We start from the raw sequence: 20778 nt of genomic DNA on the forward strand, positions 1-20778 counted from the left end.
GATAATAAATTTGCATTGGGAGGGAATTAAAATGTAATGGTAGGTTCATCAGTTCCATCTGTGTTTGTAATCTAAATAATAAAAGAACCTCTTTCTTTTGAAAGCCCTTTTGTTACTCCTATGAGATCCATTTTCGATTAATCTTTTTTTTTCTCTTTTATTTCCAAAGGACATCCATTACCTTGCGCTAGATAAGGGTGAATTGGCACTAGCTGAAGTGGCAAAGAAAAAGGCTAATGACATTGATGCAGAATCAATAACTACTAGAATTGGTAAGAATTAATGGTGTTTAAAAAGCCCTTCTTGTTTTAATCAATACTTATCCTGTACAACACCGTGTTATATTTGTAGGGGGGTTATTGTTTCAATTGCCTTGTTTTCTTTGAAAGCGAGACAGTATTTTTATTCATAACTAAAGAGGGAGGCTTATAAAAATACCATAGCTTTGCCTTTGAGCACCCACGTGAGGATTGTGTCAATGCAATAGCTGTGGAGCCAGAAGGATTTATACTGTGACTATATAGAAAAGTTCAGGCTGTACAAGCTGAACTGAGTGCAGGAGGTGAGGGGCTGAATCTGAAGGCCCGGTATGGCAATCTCATTCACCTCTAAATACTTGCTTGCACACACTGTGCCAATAACTGGAGTCACACCACGAATGCTTTGGCAGCGTTCAGATGAAACATGTACTGATGTGAACACAGGCTCAGATCCTGGCTTTAAAGTAACGGCTGTGCATGCAGTGGGATTCTTGCTGTTCCATAGGGAATATCAATGCACAAATTGCAGGGTTAGACTGATAGCTTGAACACAGACAACTTTTCAGGCAAGTGAACTCACAACTCATTTTCTCCTTGTGTTTCCTCTGAATTGTCATGAAGAGATGTATGCAAATACCTAGACCGTTCTGATTTCATGCCTGTAGCCCGAACCAAGCAGAAGGGGTCTAAGTCTAGGTAGCTGACCTCCAGCAGAGAGAAAGTAGGCAAAGGGGGAAGAAAGAACACAAAATGTATGTACAAAATATGCACGGTGCTATTTAGCTTGTTCTACTGCGTCTTTGAATATTAGAGGAAATCAATATTAGAGCTTTTGTCCTTGTCCCATGCCAAGAAGTAGAACGATTAAAGCTCAGAAGGAGTTACAAAACCTTTGAGACCTTGGTTAACGTAGGATTCTTTCAGAACTATGCATCTTGATGTTTACATAGCAAATGCCGTTCAAATACATAGAAATGCAGAGAGGCGGTATGTGCATTTATGTGGCTATTTCTGGATATTGTATAGATCCGTTACTTTCAAGGCTATGCAATACAGTATCACCTCCTTCCCTCTCCAGCAGAATAGAAACCGAGAAGTGCCTGTCCTGAACTCTTTTCTCAGGGTCTTTCATTTTCAAGCTGAAATCCCTTTGAGAATTTTTTTGCATCACAGCTGGCCCTTTGGTCAAGCCCTTTCACCAGTAGAATTGCCAAAAATGACATTTCTTCAGGTCATCTGTTACTGGGCACTCCTTAAAGTATACAGTTCCGTCTCCCTTGCTTTCTCCTTTACTTTTTAGGTAGTTGTCCTCTGCACCTAATATGACTGAGATACCCAAGACTTGTATGTGATCATTATCTACTCTCTTACACTTAATCCAGAAAATTTGAGCCTTGATCTGTGTCTTCATTTAATTCCTTGCAAACTAAAGCTGTTACTAATCTCTGAAGTTCGGCTGGTTTTAAGTTTACTGAGAGCCTTATATAGTATTACAGACATACATGCAAATATAGGGATAGAGGAGAAACCCCAGGTGATCACAGATGTCTTACTTGCATGTCAGATATAGTACTCATGTTAGTACAGTTCACTTACAAATGTGCAAGCACACAGTCTTCCCCTCCTTCAGAGCAGTCCTACAGTTACCTCTGTAATGCTCCATAAATATAAATTATTGAAGTCATTTTATATGATAAAGTCTTTAAAGTGTTCTCGTTTGCTGAATAATTAACTATCAGAATGATTTAAAATAATTTTCAATGCCCCTGGGACTAACTGTCACTGAGATTCACTCTATAAACAGTAATGAATTTGCATCCAATTCATTTTATATGAAAATAAACAGGGATCTCCCATGAGTTTGTTTCACTGCAGATTGAATCTCACCTTAAACATGCGAAATCCCAGCCACAGGTTTTGTTTTGTTATACTTTATTCCAACGTCCTTTCGTGATGATGTTTTTGTTTCGTAAGCTGTTGTTAGCAAAAAAGTGTCGCAAGGCACAAACTTTTATGGACCCAGTGAAAACAAAAAATAACAAGTGCTTTAGGTGTAAATTACTATATTTATCTAACATTTTGAGAGGGGGAGAAAAACTCATGCCAGAGCCAGAAGCTTTAAAATGCAGTTTCAAACAAGTCTCTGCCTCCCAGGCGCAGCCCTCTTCATCTCGTCCCTGCGCTCTGGGGCTTTCAGCCGCTCAGTTCGCGGAGTCACGTTCCCGGAGCAAACCCCAGACTTCTTGAGCACCCACTTCAGGCTTCTACGAGAAGGCTGCATCCTCAGCAAACAGAGGCAACAAGATGCAATAAGTGCTGCAGGTCCCAAGTTATGCTGAACAACTCCCTAGATCGTATCAGGCCTCTCTACAGCGTATTTAATATACATATTACAGTATGTGGTCCTAAATAGTACAAATGGGGACCATTCTCGTATATCAACATCTGATGATATTTCTTGAGCTAGCCCATCCCCAAAACTTAGCTCAACGCTATTTGAAATTTGTTATTTGAAAATAACATGAGTCAGTGCTCCTGGCTGATTCCCAAGCCCTTAAGAGTGCTCCATCTTGCCCCAGATAGATTTAATTTGTCAAGATATTTTTGTGTACAGGGCTCACTTCAAACATAATATATTTCAAACTCAGACTTATGGAAAAGTTTCAAGCTCCTACAAATAACGTAGAATGACAATATAATTTCAGCTGAAATGTATAGATGTCATCCAGAGTTCTATAAGCATTGATAGATTCCTCACATATATCAAGATTCGTGTCAAGATAAAACAAAAGATAGATTTATTATTTTAGAATTTTCTGAATTTTAGCTCTTCTCAGTGCGTCGTCTGATTTTGGTTTGCTGTACACCATTTTGAAGAAGTCACCCTCAAAGCTCAGAACGTCTGGGTGCATGGGTAAAAACACCTGTAGCCCTTCAGAGCAGAGTACCTTGGTGAGAACATTGCTGAGCAGGATGAGGTGTCAGGTACCTGTTCCCAGCTATGGTTTTGGCAGAATCAGATATTTTGTTCAACTGATTAAAATCTTCTACAGAAAATTATTCTCCTAAGATTTTATGTTTGACAGCTCGTGAAAATGCATCTTGAGGCATGAGAAGATTGAAGTAATGGTACTGTTCATCTCAGAGTCTGCATTAGCTGTCTCCTCTTTGCCCGCTCCCATTTGATCACCAGACCAGTGACCACAGATATTGTGGTTTCCTCTGCCAAAGATTTTCTGTTGAATTATTTCTGCAGAAGATCTATGAGCTCCTTAACGAGGTCAGGGAGTTCTCATTTAGCCTTGCCTAAAATATATGCTGTGCACCTCATTTTGCTTGATTAAAAGAAAGAGGACTCTCTTCAGTATCGACAACATTTATTATAATATTATAATAAAAGTTCTGTTTATGGGTGTAACCTGGCATATACACTCCTGGAACAGCGTTGCCCGTGGTGGAAGAGCGCGTCTGTTCGGTGCTGTAAACTGTGGGCTGCTAATGTAAAACCTGAGTTGCAAAGAACTGACATGGCACAGCCTGTTGGGAAATGCCATAACTAATGATGATCACGGAGGTGAAGAGCTCAGCCTTTCAGACATCATTGCTCAATGAATATCCAACGAAGAGCATATGTAGTCAGTGTCAGAAAGTTTCCCAAGGCCAACTTCCAACAAATTACATTAGGGCCTAGCAAGATGATTTTAACCTTCAAATCAATAGCTTTCACCCAAAAGGGATTCGTGTTGTGACAAGACAGATAACTGCTGCGTGGTTGAAAGGCAAATTGGGAAACCTTGTATTGCTACTTAGAGTTAAATTCAGAATATTAGTAACACCAATGTTTAGGCAACATTTCTAACAGAGATATCTTAATAAAAACACTGATGTTGAGATAATTGTATTGTACAGAAATGCTAGATGGGATTGACTAACGTTTTGGTGGTTCAGTAATGTCTCGTGAAAGCGCTTGAGGTTTTTCCACTTAAATTTGAACTTTAAAACATTTCTGGAAATATTCCATAATGTTTGCAAGTGAGATAGGAAATCTTATCAGTTCTCACAGAGGCTGAGGTCTAGTTTCCCACACTGTTCATAAAATGACATGCAAAATATAGGGCCCTAAACGTTTCACCTTACTGGCAAGGGACATCGCCGGTTTGAACCTTAAGTGGAGAATTTATTAACTACTTCTTAGTTCTGTCATAGTATTCTATATGGAATGGCTTACCTGTTCTTTGTGATAATTAATAATGACACCTTATAGTGTTTTGTCTTCCGTATGGTGCGCCTGAGACACCAGCCTGGTCTTGCATACAGTCTGCCACCTCCAAGTCACTTGTGATTTGCTCAGATCTTCCTCTATTCCCGATAGTCCTGGTAAGCCCACATGTATTTCAAGGCCAGGTTTAGAATTGTCCCCCTGTTTTTGTAACCTTCTCTGGCCCTGCGTTAGCCTGGTTGATAACATTTGTTCCTCTTCCGATCCATAATGACTCATCTATCAAGCAATAGGCTTCTTCCTTACCCTCCCGCCCTCTCTCTGACACTGATGACAAAGCCCCTTCACTCCCTGCGCTTCCTTGGCACGCACATCTTTCTCTTGCTATCAGGTTTCAAGTTAACTGAGAATCTTAGCCTTTTATTTCGGGGCATGGTTTTTATTTCACTGCCTAACGTGTTTGTGGCGTGCTTAAAAGGTATCATCCAATACAGAGGTGAGCTGTGATCTGGAAAGACTCAGGAGACGCTGTTTATGCTACAGTTTTTTGGAGCTCTGCTCCTTCAGTTTAAGTGTTAGATCTCCTATTTATTTACTTAGATTTTCGGTTTAAGTCAATCAACACCTCTGGAATCAAATCCTTTGCTTTTATTTTGCTAATAATGTGACTTTTTCCCCAGAGAGCCAGAAGAACATTTTTTAATGAAAAATGTTTTTAAGTATGATTGGCAGTTAACCTATGGCAAGAAATTAGTTTCCACAAGCACTTTTTTAATTTTGTGCCACACAAGATGACTGTCTTTGAAGATCCATAGTAATTTGAAATTATTTAACTGTGCTCATGTGTACACACTCTGGCACACATCAAGCCACACACGACATTTGATACAGAGCCCGCTAAACACAGCGAAAGAATTTCTGCCATCTTCAGTGGGCTTTGGATGCAGATTTTAGCAAGTAACAGGCTCATGTGAAGGCCTGGCATTACCAGAACCCCTGCCCTCTACAAAAAAATGACAAAAAGCCTGGTCTGGAAGGGTGCTGTCCTTGATGTAGGCTGCTTGAGGCCCCTGGTTTCAGGAAGAGCCAGTGGTGCCCAGTGCTCGTGGCGTGGAAGCCTGTTGCAGTGGTAGCTCTGAATTCATGCCCTGGCATACCTGCCTCATTGGGAGTGGAACAGTACGTTCCCATACAACTAAGTGGATCTGCTGAATCTTCTTCTTTATTCTGATGTTTAGCTTTTTCTTAATTACATTTTTAATTTTCCAGCTAGTCGTGAGGATTTTACTCTATTGAGAGGTTACAGGCACTGATTGTTCCCCTCCTTGTGTTCTTTTCGAGAAGTGGAGTTGTTTGTTTTACTTAAGGTCTATAGTAATGCCAAACTATTTTTGGCTCCACCTCATCTCACCTCTCCACTTGCTTGTGTCATGATGTCAGTTTTGATCTATACCTTCTCACTGCTAGACAGCTTTGCCTAAAGACATAATCCTCAGCTCCTAATAATTATAAGTACATCAAAGGCTAGCTGGTTTGCTTAGCTGCAGAGGTCTACTCAGAGATCTGTGTATCTTCACTTGAAAGAGATTTATAGTTTTGTGTCAAGCTTTAGAATAATCATGGCATTCCATTTCCCCCCCCTTCTTTATCATGACATTCTTGCCCACTATAGAACATAATTTAAAAAGCACCATTATATTCCTGAAATGAAGACAATATTCTCCTTTAATATTTTAATTGTAATGATCCTCCTATTTTGTTGTATCTATCAGCAGTAAAATTATACCCTATTTAATACAAAAAAGTCTTTCCAAGAAGTCATAGATTAACCATTTTTTGCCTTCATTTTAAATGATGTGACGAGTACTAAAAAAGAAAGAACAGTAAATGGAAGAGCCAGCTTTAGGGGGTTATATTTTTTTGTATCAATAGCCACATACTATGACTGGTTTATAAACAAAAAAAATTACAGTATTTCCAAACTCTGAAAATTGAAAGGCGTTGTCTGTTTCTGATCTGTATTTATTCTATGTACAGTTAGGTTATTGCAAGGGATGTGAGGTCTCTCATCTCAGATCTTTCCAGTATATTTCCACCGTATCCCTATAACCTCCAGTAAAGTTCATGCACGTACACAGTAGAGAATGGGTGACACTAATTACCAAGTAAAGAACTTATTTTCTCAACATATCAAGAAGTAAGTTACAAAAGTCAAAACAATTCACAGAGATGTTCCTTGGTTGAGGTTGTTACATGATAAAGAGTAGTTGAGCATAAAAGATCTCGAAGGGATGCCCATAGCATGCCATTGCAGTAAAGAGAAGCAAGTCAGTACTCAAGTATCCGTTGACGTTGCAGCTAGGAATTTAAGTAGGAATTTAACTTCTCAGCACTGATTCCACAGACCAAAGTCAATTTAAATAAAAAGCACACATAGTTAAAATAACTGTTGAAACAAACTGTCAAAGAAATTGATGCACAGAAAGTGTCTTTGCATGGAGACTAAATTAATACCTTTCTGGGAAATATGTTTTAGCCAAATACAATTTATGCATTAGTCAAACACAAGTTTTTCTTGCTCAGTGTAGGGTACCTGGATGCAATTTAATGGCCTCTAATTCACTGTAGGTCAAACTAGTTGATTTACACTATAACATTGTAGTATAATATTCATATGTTCTGGATTCCAGTCTTGCCTACAGCTCTGTGAAAAAGCCCCTGGTAAATCTCCCATTAGCTTCAAAAGGCCCACATGTAGGCTAAAAGGCTGCAGTTAAAAAGCCACATAATGTATATTCACACATCTCATAGTATGCACGTGTGTGCGTACATAAGTGGGTGTTATATTTACACATACACAGCCAAAATCTGGCCAGTCATAAAAATAGCTCCAAATCTGAACATGGGCACTAGATTAATTAATACGTATTTTTATTTTGTTTCATGACATCAGCAGCCACAGAACCCACTGCTGCTTTTTTTCTGAAAGAACAAGAAATAATCACAGCAGGAGTTGTTTTCGTAATTGCTGTAGCTGGCTGAGAGCTGCGTATCTGTATGTTCACGGTGTGTCAGAGGCATGTTTGTCTCGCACACCCTAGAGCCATCCTTGAGCCTCTCGTTTTCTGATAGGGAATTCGCCAATTGCATTTCTACGCACTGAAAAGAGTTGGCAAACACATACTTGCCTGGCAGTTGGTATGTGTTTTGTCCTGTTTGTTCTGCGTAATGTAACGTGATGTGACAGGCTGCAATTCATCACATCAGTGGTATGACAGCAGAGGAATTGGAAAAGAGGTATAATGGTGGGCTGATGCAAGGTGTCCATTTAACGTTCGATTGTAATATTTCAGTGTTAAGTCTTTTTATAATGGCCTACTGAAGAATTATCCCCAAAATGTTCCCCACGTGGGTGAGTTTTAGAAGCAGTGATCAGGCAGAGCGTAGTCAACATCCAGAGAAGGCTGTAGATTCCTGTGCTCAGAAGGACCAGCTCTTGTAAATAGGAGAACCTTTGCACGTCTGGCTTCTGATCAAACAAAAACCTTGAAGGACTATTTATGTATTGCCTCCACTTTCACTACGCTTCCCAGCCACACCACAGGCTCTTCCGTGGGGATGCCATGGAACTGCCCAGGGCAAAATCAGAGGTCGAGGCTGTTTTCCTGCAAAGACTCCTGCACAAGAGGCTGCTTGACAGTTCACCCCTGAGAAGCTCCCGCAACAAAAGCCAAGGTGTTTGATGACCTGATGTTCGTTCTTGTTGAACGCTTGCAGCCTAACAAAACCAAGTTCCCTGTTAAAATCCTGTCTCAGGGCTGGTGACATTCTAATCAGGGTATCGCTGAGGAAAGCAGTGGGGAAAAGCTCAGCAGGGCCCGAGAATAAGCTTTTCACCCATTGCTGTTGTCAGTCTTGCACTTTCTGAAGGGCTAGACTTGGCCAGAAGAAAGGAGATGGGCTGTTTAAGAAAAAGTATTGGTGAAAAACTGATCAACAGTGCCTAATACAAGGCAGTAAGTACAGCCAGAACTAACGACTTTTTTTCTGCCCTCAGCATACACTCTGTATTTCATTTCAGCTTTTTCAAATATCTTTTCCCTAAATATCCTTCCTGTTAGTTAGTCTGTACCGAGACTTATTTTTACTTTAAATCTCGGTGCCATGAGACTGCTGCGACTCCTGAACCTGTGCATGAGTAATATCTGCCCTTCAATAATATTTTTCACAGCATTCAAGATACCAGAAGTCCTGAATCATGCTGGATTTCAGACCGTAAAATTCAGTCTTAAAAATAGATGGTGAGGCAGCATTGGTTATCTCTGCAATGCTGATGTTATGAAATGGAAAAATATTATAATATGACGAAAAGATATCATTAATAATAGCTTATAAGCGTGTGTGGTGATCATTTTAATTAGTTACTTTCCGCAGGTACACTGCCAGTGTCCCACTGTTTCATCTTTACGATAACCAAAGACGCAAGAGCCACTTGCTTTCTGCCTCCTGCCCTCCCAGCCTGGCTGTAACGCCCGCCCTGGCCAGGAGCTCGGGCTGCCCAGCACCCCTGTCCCTGCTTCTCCTCTGCCCTCCGGGAGGGCGCAGCTTCCCCACCCTTGCCCACATTTAAAGTGATCCCTTTCAAACCTGTCTGCAAGGCCGCGGCTGGTGCCAGCGCGGAGGCTCCATGCTCTCGAGAGCAGCCCGTGGCAGGGGTCACCAGGACTTTCTCGCCGCCCTTCACCCTTGGTGGCTCTGGGCTCAGCTTTGAGTCCTTGTCTACCACAAGATCAGTAAAAAGTCAGGGTGTCGTTCTCATATAAATTAGATCCCATGGATTAAGCACTTAACTGATCGTTTTAAAATTTTTGCTGTAAAGGAACGTGGAAGACAGTATTCTTTCCTGTAGAATTGTGTTAAAAACCCATGCATGACTTCTAGTTTTCTCAAAAATATAACATCGTTTCATAACAGCTGCTGGCTTATGTTTTTTCCTTCCTGTAACCTAACTTCTGCTACGACTTACTATGGTTATTCATACACCTCTGCTAAATTTAGTCATTTCCTTTGCTGAAAATACCCCCTGAAGGTACCCAAACACACCTGAGGCGCACCAGATGAAGAGCAGGTGCTGGGGCCATCCCAGAGACCTTGCAGAATAACCCCAGGACATGATCTTACGTCACCTGGAAGCGTTGCTGCTCCTGAGCCATCGGGAGCCTCACGTGAGCTCACCGCCGGACCGCACCACATAACCCGTGGAAGGAAAAATTTGGGACTAGTTCTGAACTTCTCCTGAATCATCATTTGAAGTTCATTGCTAAATTTCACCACACCTCTGCCTATATAATGCAAACCTTTATTAACCAGATGAAAGATCGTGGCTGCAATTAATTATTTATTTTACTATATAGGATGCATTATGGCCAAAGGAAAACAGCTACAAAGTGCTTACCTTAGACCCTCGCTTCTAGCCACCGAATGGTGAGATGTTTGGCCCACAGCCGTGGATCTGGAGCCTGTGTGGGCATAGTCTGCGGCAGCGTAAGCCCAGATCGTCCTGCTGACTGTGCTGCTGTTGCTTCTTAGGTTTGTAAGGGAAGAGTTGGGACCACAGTACTCTACTCTGATCACCAGAATAAACAGAATTTTAACAGTAAAATATTCTGGAAAAATTCCTCGTTTCCTCAAAAATCCCTGAAGGAAGCATGAGCTTATTTTCATATATCCATTATCAACTACACCATCCCAACCTATTCCTTTGTGTGTCAGAGAGCTTGGCTGCCCACTCATTGGGATGAGAAACAACGCAGCCCGTCAGGGTCTGGAAGAATTGGACCTTCCCGGCCATCACCAGCCTACTGGATGAGTTTGGCCAGCTCGTTTTAGCCTTCAGTGCTTTTTTTTCCCTTTGGGGAACACTGTGTGAGCTCTCTGCGCCAGGCTGCCCATTCTTACGGCAGCATCCGAGTCCCGTGCCGCAGCCCCTCGCTCTTGTGCTCCTCCAGCACCGTGCCCTCAGCTTCTCCCCACCGGTGGCGTGTTTCCAGCGCTGCCCTCCCAGAGGATGACCACACAGCCAGGGGAAGTCCTTTTTCTAAGCTCGCTTATTTTGTATAATTTGAAGGCATTTTTACAATATAGGGCAAAAACAACCCCAGGGAAATCAGCCGTAATACTCTAGTTCGTATCTGCCATTAGGTGTCAGTGTGACAACAACCATCATACACAAAGGGCTGTTCTGGGGTGTGCAGGGGTACCACCCCATCCTCAACTTCTCCTTTTCGTCTCAGGGAAAATGCAGCATGCAACTGAGAGACAGAAGGTTGAAGAAAGCAAGAAACATTTTACTTCAGGTTTTTCCGTCACCTAATAGAAGTTATTTACTAACAGATAAGCCTGTCTGCATTTCATTCAGTGTGTCTCAGGTTCCTGGTGCTGCAGTTGTCAAAGAACTGTAATATTTACAAAACCAGGACAAGAGCTTCTGCACACACTGATCTGATACCCTGTTTGGGGGCGAAAGAAACAGTCAATACTATTAGTAATTTGCTGTCTGCAGGAGGTAAACTGCTTTGCCCATATGCAAATGTTAAATGACTCATCTGAGCTGATCCTTGCTAATACGATGCTTACAGATGGGTCCTGCACAAGTTGGTTAAAATACTCTATTAGAAAAACAACTAAAAGTTCCACTCATTCAGAAGAAATGGGTGTAAAGACTTAAAAACTAGTTTTGAAGCACTTTTTGTGTCTGAAATACTACCTTATTTTGGTGTATCAGTGGTATGCATGATGAAGAAACATGACATACGTCAAAGAGTTTGCAGTTGTTTTTAAACAAAGTTTCGGGCACTTCCCAAAATGAGATGGCAAAGGTAGCAAACAGGTTTTGGTTACATGGGAGTTTTGAAAGTTAGTACAGTTGTAAAATAAAAATCAGGTTGGGGAAAGAAAGTATTTACAGAAGGAAGTTAATTTTAAAAATATTCTTAAGTTGCCTCTAGTATTGAGACTATCTCAAGTACTTGTATATTGATGTTTATATCTTGAGTAGCACCATGCTGCTGTGATAAGCATCTGAGCGTGCTGGCTTTTCTTTTAGCTGCGTCCAGTTTTCTAGTAACTGCACGACACGGGAGTGGTTAGTCCCAAGCGTGCACCGCGCAGCCCAGAGAAATGCCGGCCAGGGCAAGGATCCTCAGGTGCCACCTCCACTACAGTTCCCTGAGGTGGATAGCTGTAGTTCTCTCTGCCACATCAAGGACTCCCAAAATTTGGTAGCCCTGCCCCCATTCAGGTTGGGGGTGGAGAAAGAAAAGTCTCATGTGCCAATTTGACCTTGTCTTTATAATGGATAATTATAGGCATTAGGAACAGAAAAGATGCCTGATTAAATGGCTCCAGCCACCTGCTAATGCAAGATTGTGAAGTAATCCTTGACTATTTTCATATTAAGAGTTGCCACGATGATGTTCTTCCACTCCTTATGCTACTCAGCTTGCTTAGAAAGCTGTCTCCTATACTTCAGTGTACTTGCATCCTTCCACTCTTTTGCTTTGTACTGTTCCAGTTAGCACTGATCTTTATAATGGTACTGGTGGAGGCTTGAAAGTTCCTGCTATCCTGCACATCTATTTTGGCTTCAGAAATACAAATTAAACTGCTCCTTATTTTTACATGTGGTTTCAGGCCAGGTTCTTCTCCTTGTTGGTGGTGCAGAGGGTGCAGGCGAAGATGCCGGCTGGGCGGCGGTGCACAGCTTGCTCACATGGCACTCTCACCCAGAATTAGTTTAGGTGTGTCCGAAGGTAATTTTGCTGATTTTGAAGCAAAATCATCAGTAGTAGATGGCTGACCTGAAAAACATCAGTAGACCTGAAAGCAGCAGAGAGCTGTAAGCCTGTTGTAAGCTGAGCACTGGTCTTGCAGAGGGAGTATTGCTCCAGGCCGCACCTTAGGGATCAGAAAGGATCAAGGTGAGGATTGAGCTCTGACTGATCCCTTCTCCCTGCAGTGGGCCGAGTTCCCGTCTGCAGCCTAAACCAGTCCAAAAACATCCCACCAAACGAAAAGCACAAGGAAGAGTTTCCACCTGAAGTCAGAGAAGAGGCAGAGCTGCAGCAGTAGCTCAGGAAGACAGTAAACATCTCTGGGTGATGCACGGCTGGGTGAGGACTGGTGCTGGCATGCAGGGAAAGAAAAAGATTGCTGCAGCGATGCAGGAATGTGGAAAGATGCTTTGTAAGGGCAAACTTTTCCTATTGAACATTAATTGCTTTCCATGGATAATAAATGCACTTTGAGCAATGAAAGGAGTGGCTGACAAGCAATGCTGTATTCAACAGATATCAGAGAATGCAGACCAGGTTAATTACCTTCTCTTAAAAAAAGCAATGGTTTTTTTTTTCTGAAAAGGTGAGCATCTGTCTGAGACAGAATCTTTATCTCCAGACTCCTGTTGTCTACTTCAATGAGAAGAGGAGCAAGAAAGGGAATGGAATGGGGCGGTGAGGAGACTCCAGCAGGAGCCATGGTGATTTTTTTTCCCTGGCATCAGCCGTCAGCTTTTTGCATCGCTTCCCATGGATTTTCCTCCTGGTTACCTTCAGAAGCACAGGCAACACCGGGAGCTGCCCACAGCTCCCTCCAGGGCTCTGAGCTTCCCAAGCGGCATCCGCAGCCGCTGCTCCTGCTGACGGAGTTTATTTAAATAGGCAGGGAGAAAGTATTTGTGTTTGCAGAAGGCAGCGCGTAGTGTAAACTGCCTCCATGAGGTTAAAAAACCCAACAAACCACTCTGGTATTCATGCCAGTCTGTAATTGAAGGGTACCAGTCAGATGAAGATCTTCCCAGGGAGTGGAAGGAACAGCCTGGGAATGAAAAACCTGCTGTTTTTACAAGGTTGCATTTCCCCTTCAAAACAGCGTACGAAGCGTAGTGTTTCCCCTTTCCAAAATTTTACATTTTCCCTCTAAATTCGTCTCTTCTGATGGTCGGGGGTGGGAAGGAAGGTGTCGACCCCTCAGCTGGGGTTTTCAGATGCTGATAGGGTCACATCGGCTTTTAAAGCCTTTGGGCACCCGCCATGCCCGGTGGTGTCAGCCAGCCTGGCCGCGGGAGTGACGGCCGCTGGACCTGCCCCTGTGTCTGCTCCGGTGGCTTTATTAGCCACACCTTTCTTGTAAACTGTGAAGTGTCGGTCAGGGTGCTCCGGAGATGGTTAAAACAAGACGTGCTCTAATACCCCAGCTTCTTTTATGTCCTAGTGCCTTGAGGTACATTTAGAAAATGCATCCAAGTTTTATCTCCTGTCATAGGATTTAGCCGAGAGACACCGGGCAAGTGTCACTGAGAGAGCTTAGCAGCGGGGTGTCAGTATGCATGTTGTGGGTGTGCATAGATGTGTGCCTGAGTGTGCAAACACACAACTTGCATGTATACACATCGCACTAAAGTTTCAGACTTTGTAGGTTTAAAATAACGTGTTGGTTCCTACCGTGTAGTGTGTTTTCTGTCCATTGCACCGGTGTTGCTAATTTTCTAAGCAGATACACACGCATACACACAGACCCCATAAAAACTTGGCCCTCATTTTATGTGAAGTTATGAAGTTACTTATCCAAGTAATTCCTGACTAATTCTGAAAGCACAAAAGGTATTCTAGAAAGTCAGTATTTTTAAAGGGGCTGAAAAAACCATGAGCACTTTCAGTGTTGGTACATGGAAAGCTAGCTCCTGTTAAACTCTGAAGGTATTAAGCTCTTTGATGTTGGAGTAAGTTTAGTCTATACAACCTTCCAGCTTGAGTAACATTTTTTTCTGTGAAACCCACTGACTATGAGCACATGAGTCTGGCAGAGGCCAGAAAGCAATACTGGTTTGTAATTTGGGCTTTATATACAGATAGGAGTCCCATTTTTCCATTACTTGGATTAGGCAACTAACTGGTCCCAAGTTTTTCTTCATTAAAAGAAAAAGAAAAAACCTCCTTTTAATAAGTGTGTGCTTCACACTTTCAAACTTCAATAGCATAGAATTTTTCACTTGATCAGAAAGCTGATTTAATTTGCTGCTAGGTTAAATGTTAAAGGTTTCAGTCTTATGACCATGAATTCTCAAATTAAATTCAGTGCATTGCTTAAATTTCTAGCTGCAGTGCATTTAGCCTAATTGCTTTGGTAAGTTGGGTGCTTAGTAACTACTACTCTTCTGAATTTTCGTCTTTAAAGGCGAGCAAGGAAATAAGCCTGAGGGGCACAGGTGGGCTAGCATGCTCTTTGGGATTCACCTGTGGGGTCTTTGGATATCCCTTCCAGTCTGACCGCATCCTCAGACCATGTCTGATGAGGCTGTTCTGCTGACAAGGGAGAGCATTTAAACACCTGTAGCTTTTAGCTATTTAAGCCCAAATCAGGTTTGAAGCAACAAGAAAGGCTGAGCAAAATGGTTCAGATTTCAGTCAGTTGTCAACTAAATGTGTGCACTGGGCCTTCAACTATTCGGCCAGACACATCTTGATTGCTTCGCTTTTGTTTTCGCCCTTGGAAAGTTGGCTCGATAATACCCTGTAGCCAAAGCAGGCTGGGCTGGGGGGTGAGAGGGAGAATTAACAAAAAACAGAGTTATATTTATTTATTTCCCCACTTCTGTGAGCCAAGCTACTTGCAGTCATTTTCCATATCCTTGCAATGTTAAATATAAAAATCGTAGGGGCTTTAAATGATCCCACTGATGCAGTCTTTAAGGTGGGCTCTTCTCCTCGGGGACGAGTCCTGATGCAAAGACAAGGGTGGTGGAAATCGTAGAGGAAACTTCCAACCAACACACGCGGAAGGAGCAAGCCCCGAGTCTCTAGTTGTTTCCTCTTTGTTTACAGCATTTTTAAGGCTTTGAGTTCTCACGCAGCATATATGTCATTAAATGGCTGATGCCTCTTTGCACACGTTGTTGTGATGGCCTGTGGCAACCTGAATTAATTGTTTCAGTAGTTGATGGTGGTTACTAGCCGTAATTATTATAATTTGCATTTATAAAAACATCTTTCATCTAAGGATCTCAAAATGCTTTTGCGCACATTTAATTAAGCTTCACAACATCCTGTGAGGTAAGTGTCAAGAGTGTTGTTATATCCATTTTTACATGGGTTTCTCTAAGAAAACAAGGTCAGTCTCTAACGTGACTGGTATTTGGTTCACTTCACACTTGCACAGGACGGAGCAGCTAGCACAGCTGCAGGAATTAGGGGTGCTGAACTAGGTCACTTTGCATCTCCCACATAGCTCTTGCCGTTGCCACGCTGTGTGGACACATGCCCTAAGCCACCACAAACACAGTCGGAGCAACCTCAGCCCAGATTTCCAGTCTGAGACGGCCCTTGCTTTCCCAGGAGCGCTCCAGCAGCAGCAAACTCTTGGGAACAAAAACAGATAAGCACCCTGCCTATTGCACAGTATGGCATAACCCATCCTGCAAAGATCTGTGCTTTCTATAATGTTCTACCTTAACATTTAAGCCTCTGCAGTCTGCGCACAGCAGTTTATAGTGCAGCCAAAGCCAAGAAAGTAGCTGCAAGCAACATAAAGTTACCCTTTACCAGTCACTCGCTTGTTCTAGAAGAGCCTGCAGGCTCCTGAACCTCTCTACCATCCTTCGACCCAACCTTATGGTCGATCAACACTTCTGAGATCTGCTGCATCCTAGATTACTACTTGACTGTGGTTCTTAAAAAGTGAGGATCGACTCAAGCCAGGTAGACTTGGAACTGGAGGAGACGGTTTTCAAAAGCTCATTTCTTCTTCAAACATATGACTGTGTTGTTTAAATTGAACCTGGCTCTCTTGTAAGCTCTGTTGATCACCGTATTAGCCCTGAGGAAAATAGGTCTAACTAAGTGCTTGCAAATTGAGTAAGAAGTCCTGGGCCATACCTTCACTAGTTCTTTACTGTCCCCATCAATTTATAAGGGCTTGTTTACATGTGGCAATGACCAGATTAGCTGTTTTGAAAGAACTCTGCCTGTGGATGCACTTATTCCAAAATAAAAGCCACTTTGCTTTTCTAAATTAAGTGGACAGGTAGAGAGAATGATTATTCTGAATAACGTGAGAAAGTCATTTCATTCCTAAGCAGATCGTTCAGCAGGAATATTCTGAAGCGAGCTGTCTGGCTAATTCCTCACGTTGATGCTTTTCAAGGTACTGATTTAGTTGCACAGTCATCAACAACCAGTTTTGTTCTCAGTGCATCCTTTTCCCGGAGAGGGTGTGCCAATGCGAGGCAAGAGTCGCGTTGTCATTGTCAAAGGTCGTGCATACTTCCCTGTCTTTACCTGACATTATTTCTGCTTAACCTCATAGCATGAAATAATTTCTGAAAACATTCTGGTTTTTTCTAACACCAGAAAGCCCTGATGGAGCACGAATGGAAGAGGCTTCCAGGTGTCCTGCTCCACTCGTAGGAGATGCCAGTAGCAGCAGAGGCTATGTCCTGGCTGCTTTGGAGGGACGCTCCAGTGAAGCCCAGGGGAAGTTGGCCCTGCTCCCCAGTTTAAGCATGTCTGGAGCATCCTTCGGGGATGGTATTGCTCATCCCTGATTCTTTTCTGTTCCCTTAGTCAACATACAGGATTTATTCTGGTCCACGTTTCTCTTGCGGGGGAAGGAACACCTGGCAGCCAGAGGAGCAGGTCTGGCACAGGAGCATATATCGTTTCGTTTTGCCTGATGCTGTTGCTTTACTTTCAGGACAGTCATTGGGCTAAACCTGCATTTTTACTGAAGCTTTCTTCTGCTTTTCCTCTCCTCCAAACTTGCTCATGCTACTGCTGCACAGAAAGGAAAGACACAGCGGTGACCTGGGGCTTGGGAGAATGCAGCGCCGTGAGAGTCACAGCATCGGCGCCGTGGAGGGGGTTTTCTTGTGGCTACCAGAAAACCTTCAGTAACTTCCAATCAGTACTGTTGGGGTCTGTTTCTTTTTTTCAGAAGGGAAGAGATAAAAATTCTGCTCGTGTTATCTCATATTGCAGAAATTGAGACTTGATGGGTACTATATTATCCTTTTTGGACCTCAGTCACTCCCGAAGATTCAAGATGAACTCTGCCTGCCCAGGCACCAGAGTCGGTGCCCCAGGGAATTTCTTCATATCTAAGGGATATGCAGGATGTGTACTCGCATGCCCTTGCTGCCTCTCAACTCCAGCTGTACATGCAGTTTTGCTTTAGGAACCTGTACCTCCAGTATTGCAATATCTTTTTCAGTCTCTGTCATCAAGAGTTTAAATACAGTTCAGATCAGTGTTAGTGGCCCAGCTCCAAATGAGGAGAATTGCTGCAATTCGTTATCTTGACAAATTAACTGGTCTGAGGCAATTCCTTTTTGAGAGAGATACAATTAGCTAACTCTTGAACTCTAGCCTTGCTCCAGCACTATGGCATAGTTATGCACCTGCTCAAGAAGTGTTGATACTACAACCAGGACTTTCCCACCTGTAAATGCAGTTCCTGCACCGAGAGCCTTAGTGTCACCAACCATGCCTTGTTGTCCTCGTGCTGCTCTCGTACCCCGCTGTAGCCTGGGAGCACGATGCAGACCTCGTTTGTAAAAGACTCTGACCTCAGCTGATTTTAAAAATAGTCTGTCTGAATACCAGGGTGGTCTTGTTGCATAGCCTCTAGGGGAGGGTCGGTGCTGGAAACACAGGGTCCTTGTGAAACCACCAGAAGGGCCTGGCGCAGAGAGTGTTGTGTCAGAGGGACGCATCACCCGTTGTCCCATCCTCTGTTTTGAGTACACCTTCCTGGTCCGGTGGAAAAAGGTGGCTTTCCTACCCCCAGCCCACTGCTAGAAAACAGTAGCCCACGCAGACCTGAAATAGATTTTCTTTGGAAAAGGAAGCATCCTTTTAATCGTGTTTTCTCCCTGGGATTTAGGCAGGAATTTCTAGTTGCAGTCCCTCGATCCTTATATACCTGTTGAAAACTGGGTTGCCATCGGGTACAGTACCCCCCTCCTGACGTGGGCAGGATGCCTCAGGGAAGGTAGGGTGACCCCCCGGCCTTGTGAGGTTTCCCACACCTCCTGGCCTGGAGGATCAGCTCCCTTCTGCCCCTTCCCACCAAGCAATGAAAACACATCCCCAGCTACACGTTGTTCTTCCACCCAGTGCGGGCAGATGCACTTTTCATCCATTTCCCTGGGGAAAGCAGCCCCTTCTGCTCTCAGCCATTGCTCACCTGTGGGCATCTTCTTCACAGGATCTCCCAGGTGCTAAAAGATGTCCCTTAACCGTTGGTCCGAACCATTCACTTTTGGAAACTCTGTTTGGGGTACAGCTGTCCTGCAGAAGGCGTATGTTTGCCTACAGCTTTTTTGTATGGACTTGGTGGCTGGGAGTTTCCTTGAGCTCCTTTTTGAACTCCAGGCCTTCAGCATCCAAAACATTTAACCCTCAATTTCTTTTCTGCTTTATCAGTTTGGCCAGCTTCCAGCTGGCAGCATTTATTTGCAGGCTTCCCTTCTGCATCCTGTGTTTGCAGATGTATTTCTCTTTCAATTAACCCCCTGAAATGGTTTTCTTCTCCCCTGAGCCTACCTGCCTCCAGTCTAGCCGGCACATCTCCCTGCTCTGGATGCCCAGAGGGCAGAAGCCAGGAGCAGAGACGCTTGGTCCATGGGCTGGAGGTGCCAAGCAGAGGGTGTGCCCCGTACACAGGCGTCATGAAGAGCAGCTGAAGGAACACGCAAGTTCAGCAGCGCCTGCTTTGCCCGTTGTGGGTTGGGGCTTGCAATGCCAGAGGCGCTTTTGCCTCTGTGGAGTCTCTAGAGCATCACTTAAGAGTAATCAGGTCTTCCCTGAGCTTTCACTGAGATGTTCTGGAGCGTTGCACCCACGTTTTCAGTGCTGCAGCCTTCACCCCAACCAGATGTCTCCGCTCACTGGCAGCTTTTGCCCAGCTTTCTTTTAGAACAGGTATTTCTAGATAGTCACTTAAAATGGGGGGGCGGGGAAGAGCAGAAAAAGACCTGGTCTAAAGTACCACTTACTGAACAAAGAAAATGCCTAGTCACCAGGAATGTCCTCTCTCTGCCTGCTGTAATTAGGGAGCAATAGCCGCCGTAGGAGGCTCCTCTTGCAAGGCTTGGCACTGCAGCTGGTTAACGTGCATCAGCTGTTGCCTGATTCCAAGGCAAACATCAGATGGTCCGGGAAACCGAGAAAATCTAGAGGTGCAAGCTGTCTGTTGCTGGGACACTAGTGAAGCCTTTGAAGTGAAAGGGCCTGGAATTGAAGCAAATCCTTGGTCACTCGGTCTCTTTCAGCTGGTGACCCATCACAGTGTGGTACTACATCTGGATCACCCTGTGAGATACACCTGGTTTGTTTAAATAACGTTGGCACTGCTAGAGTGGTTCCTCAGGACTGGCTCCAGGGAGATATAAAATGAGCTTTTCAGCCTATATAGTGATTAGCTTAATTTTGTGTATGATTCTAGCAGAGCAAATGAGTAACAAGAGATTGAATCTCAGCCGGAGCTGGTAAAGACTTGGCATTTCCATTCGCAGAGTTTTAAAGCCAGGTTTGGCTGCAAGCTGCAGACTGCTCAGTGAAATACAGCCGTCTACGCTGAAAAAAAAGAGAGAAAGAAGAAAAAGAGCTGTTCTTTGTAAATGTTAACTCCTCCTTTCGTTTTGTCACATAACTTTTATTTTAATTCTTAAATTTCCTGGCACATCCACTGAAACAGTTTTGCTGCTGCTAATGTGCCTATTAGTGAATATGCTGCTAATATGCCCATTCATCCAACCGGTGCAATAATGACATGTTACCTGCCATGAAGGGCTGCTTCTGCCTGGTAGTGATTGAAGTTCCTTATCTTCTCAGGTATCAAATTGTTAAATTACAACACAAATGGGAGATATTCTGATTTAATGTACCTTTTCCAGTTTTCTTAGCAGTAACAGCTGTTCTCAATGAGTTTTAAGAGCACTATAAAAGCAATATTTCAACAATTTCAAATGAAAACATGTCAGCACTAGGAATTAACAAAACAAGGCAAAAATAAACTGGAAAACTAGACCAAAAGAGGCAGAGATGTTTAGAGTTATATTTTTACACATGCACAAACAAAGCTGTGTGGTTTCCCTGCAGGACTTGGTTGAAACTAAACAATTTTATTAGAATCTGTTTATTTAGAAAGACATTTTCAGGAGAACAATTGTAGCCAGATAAAAGAGCTGACCACACTCAAGTCAGCAATGGAATTTCCTACTGATTTTGATACCAAAAGGATTTT

General features: G+C 43.2%; 1 protein-coding gene across 4 annotated transcripts in view; it reads left to right on the plus strand.

Moving 5' to 3' along the window:
- The window catches only part of LOC121090079 (WD repeat containing planar cell polarity effector), a 153973-nt gene that overhangs the window by 113011 nt on the left and 20184 nt on the right, over positions 1-20778 (plus strand). For all 4 annotated transcript variants that reach the window (XM_040598108.1, XM_040598107.1, XM_040598109.1 and 1 more), the window contains one exon: positions 170-272. In XM_040598108.1, coding sequence (XP_040454042.1) covers positions 170-272 — 103 coding nt within the window. The remainder of the gene's footprint in view (positions 1-169; positions 273-20778) is intronic.

The sequence above is a fragment of the Falco naumanni genome, chromosome 6 (genome assembly GCF_017639655.2).
Source record: "Falco naumanni isolate bFalNau1 chromosome 6, bFalNau1.pat, whole genome shotgun sequence".
NCBI lineage: Eukaryota > Metazoa > Chordata > Aves > Falconiformes > Falconidae > Falco > Falco naumanni.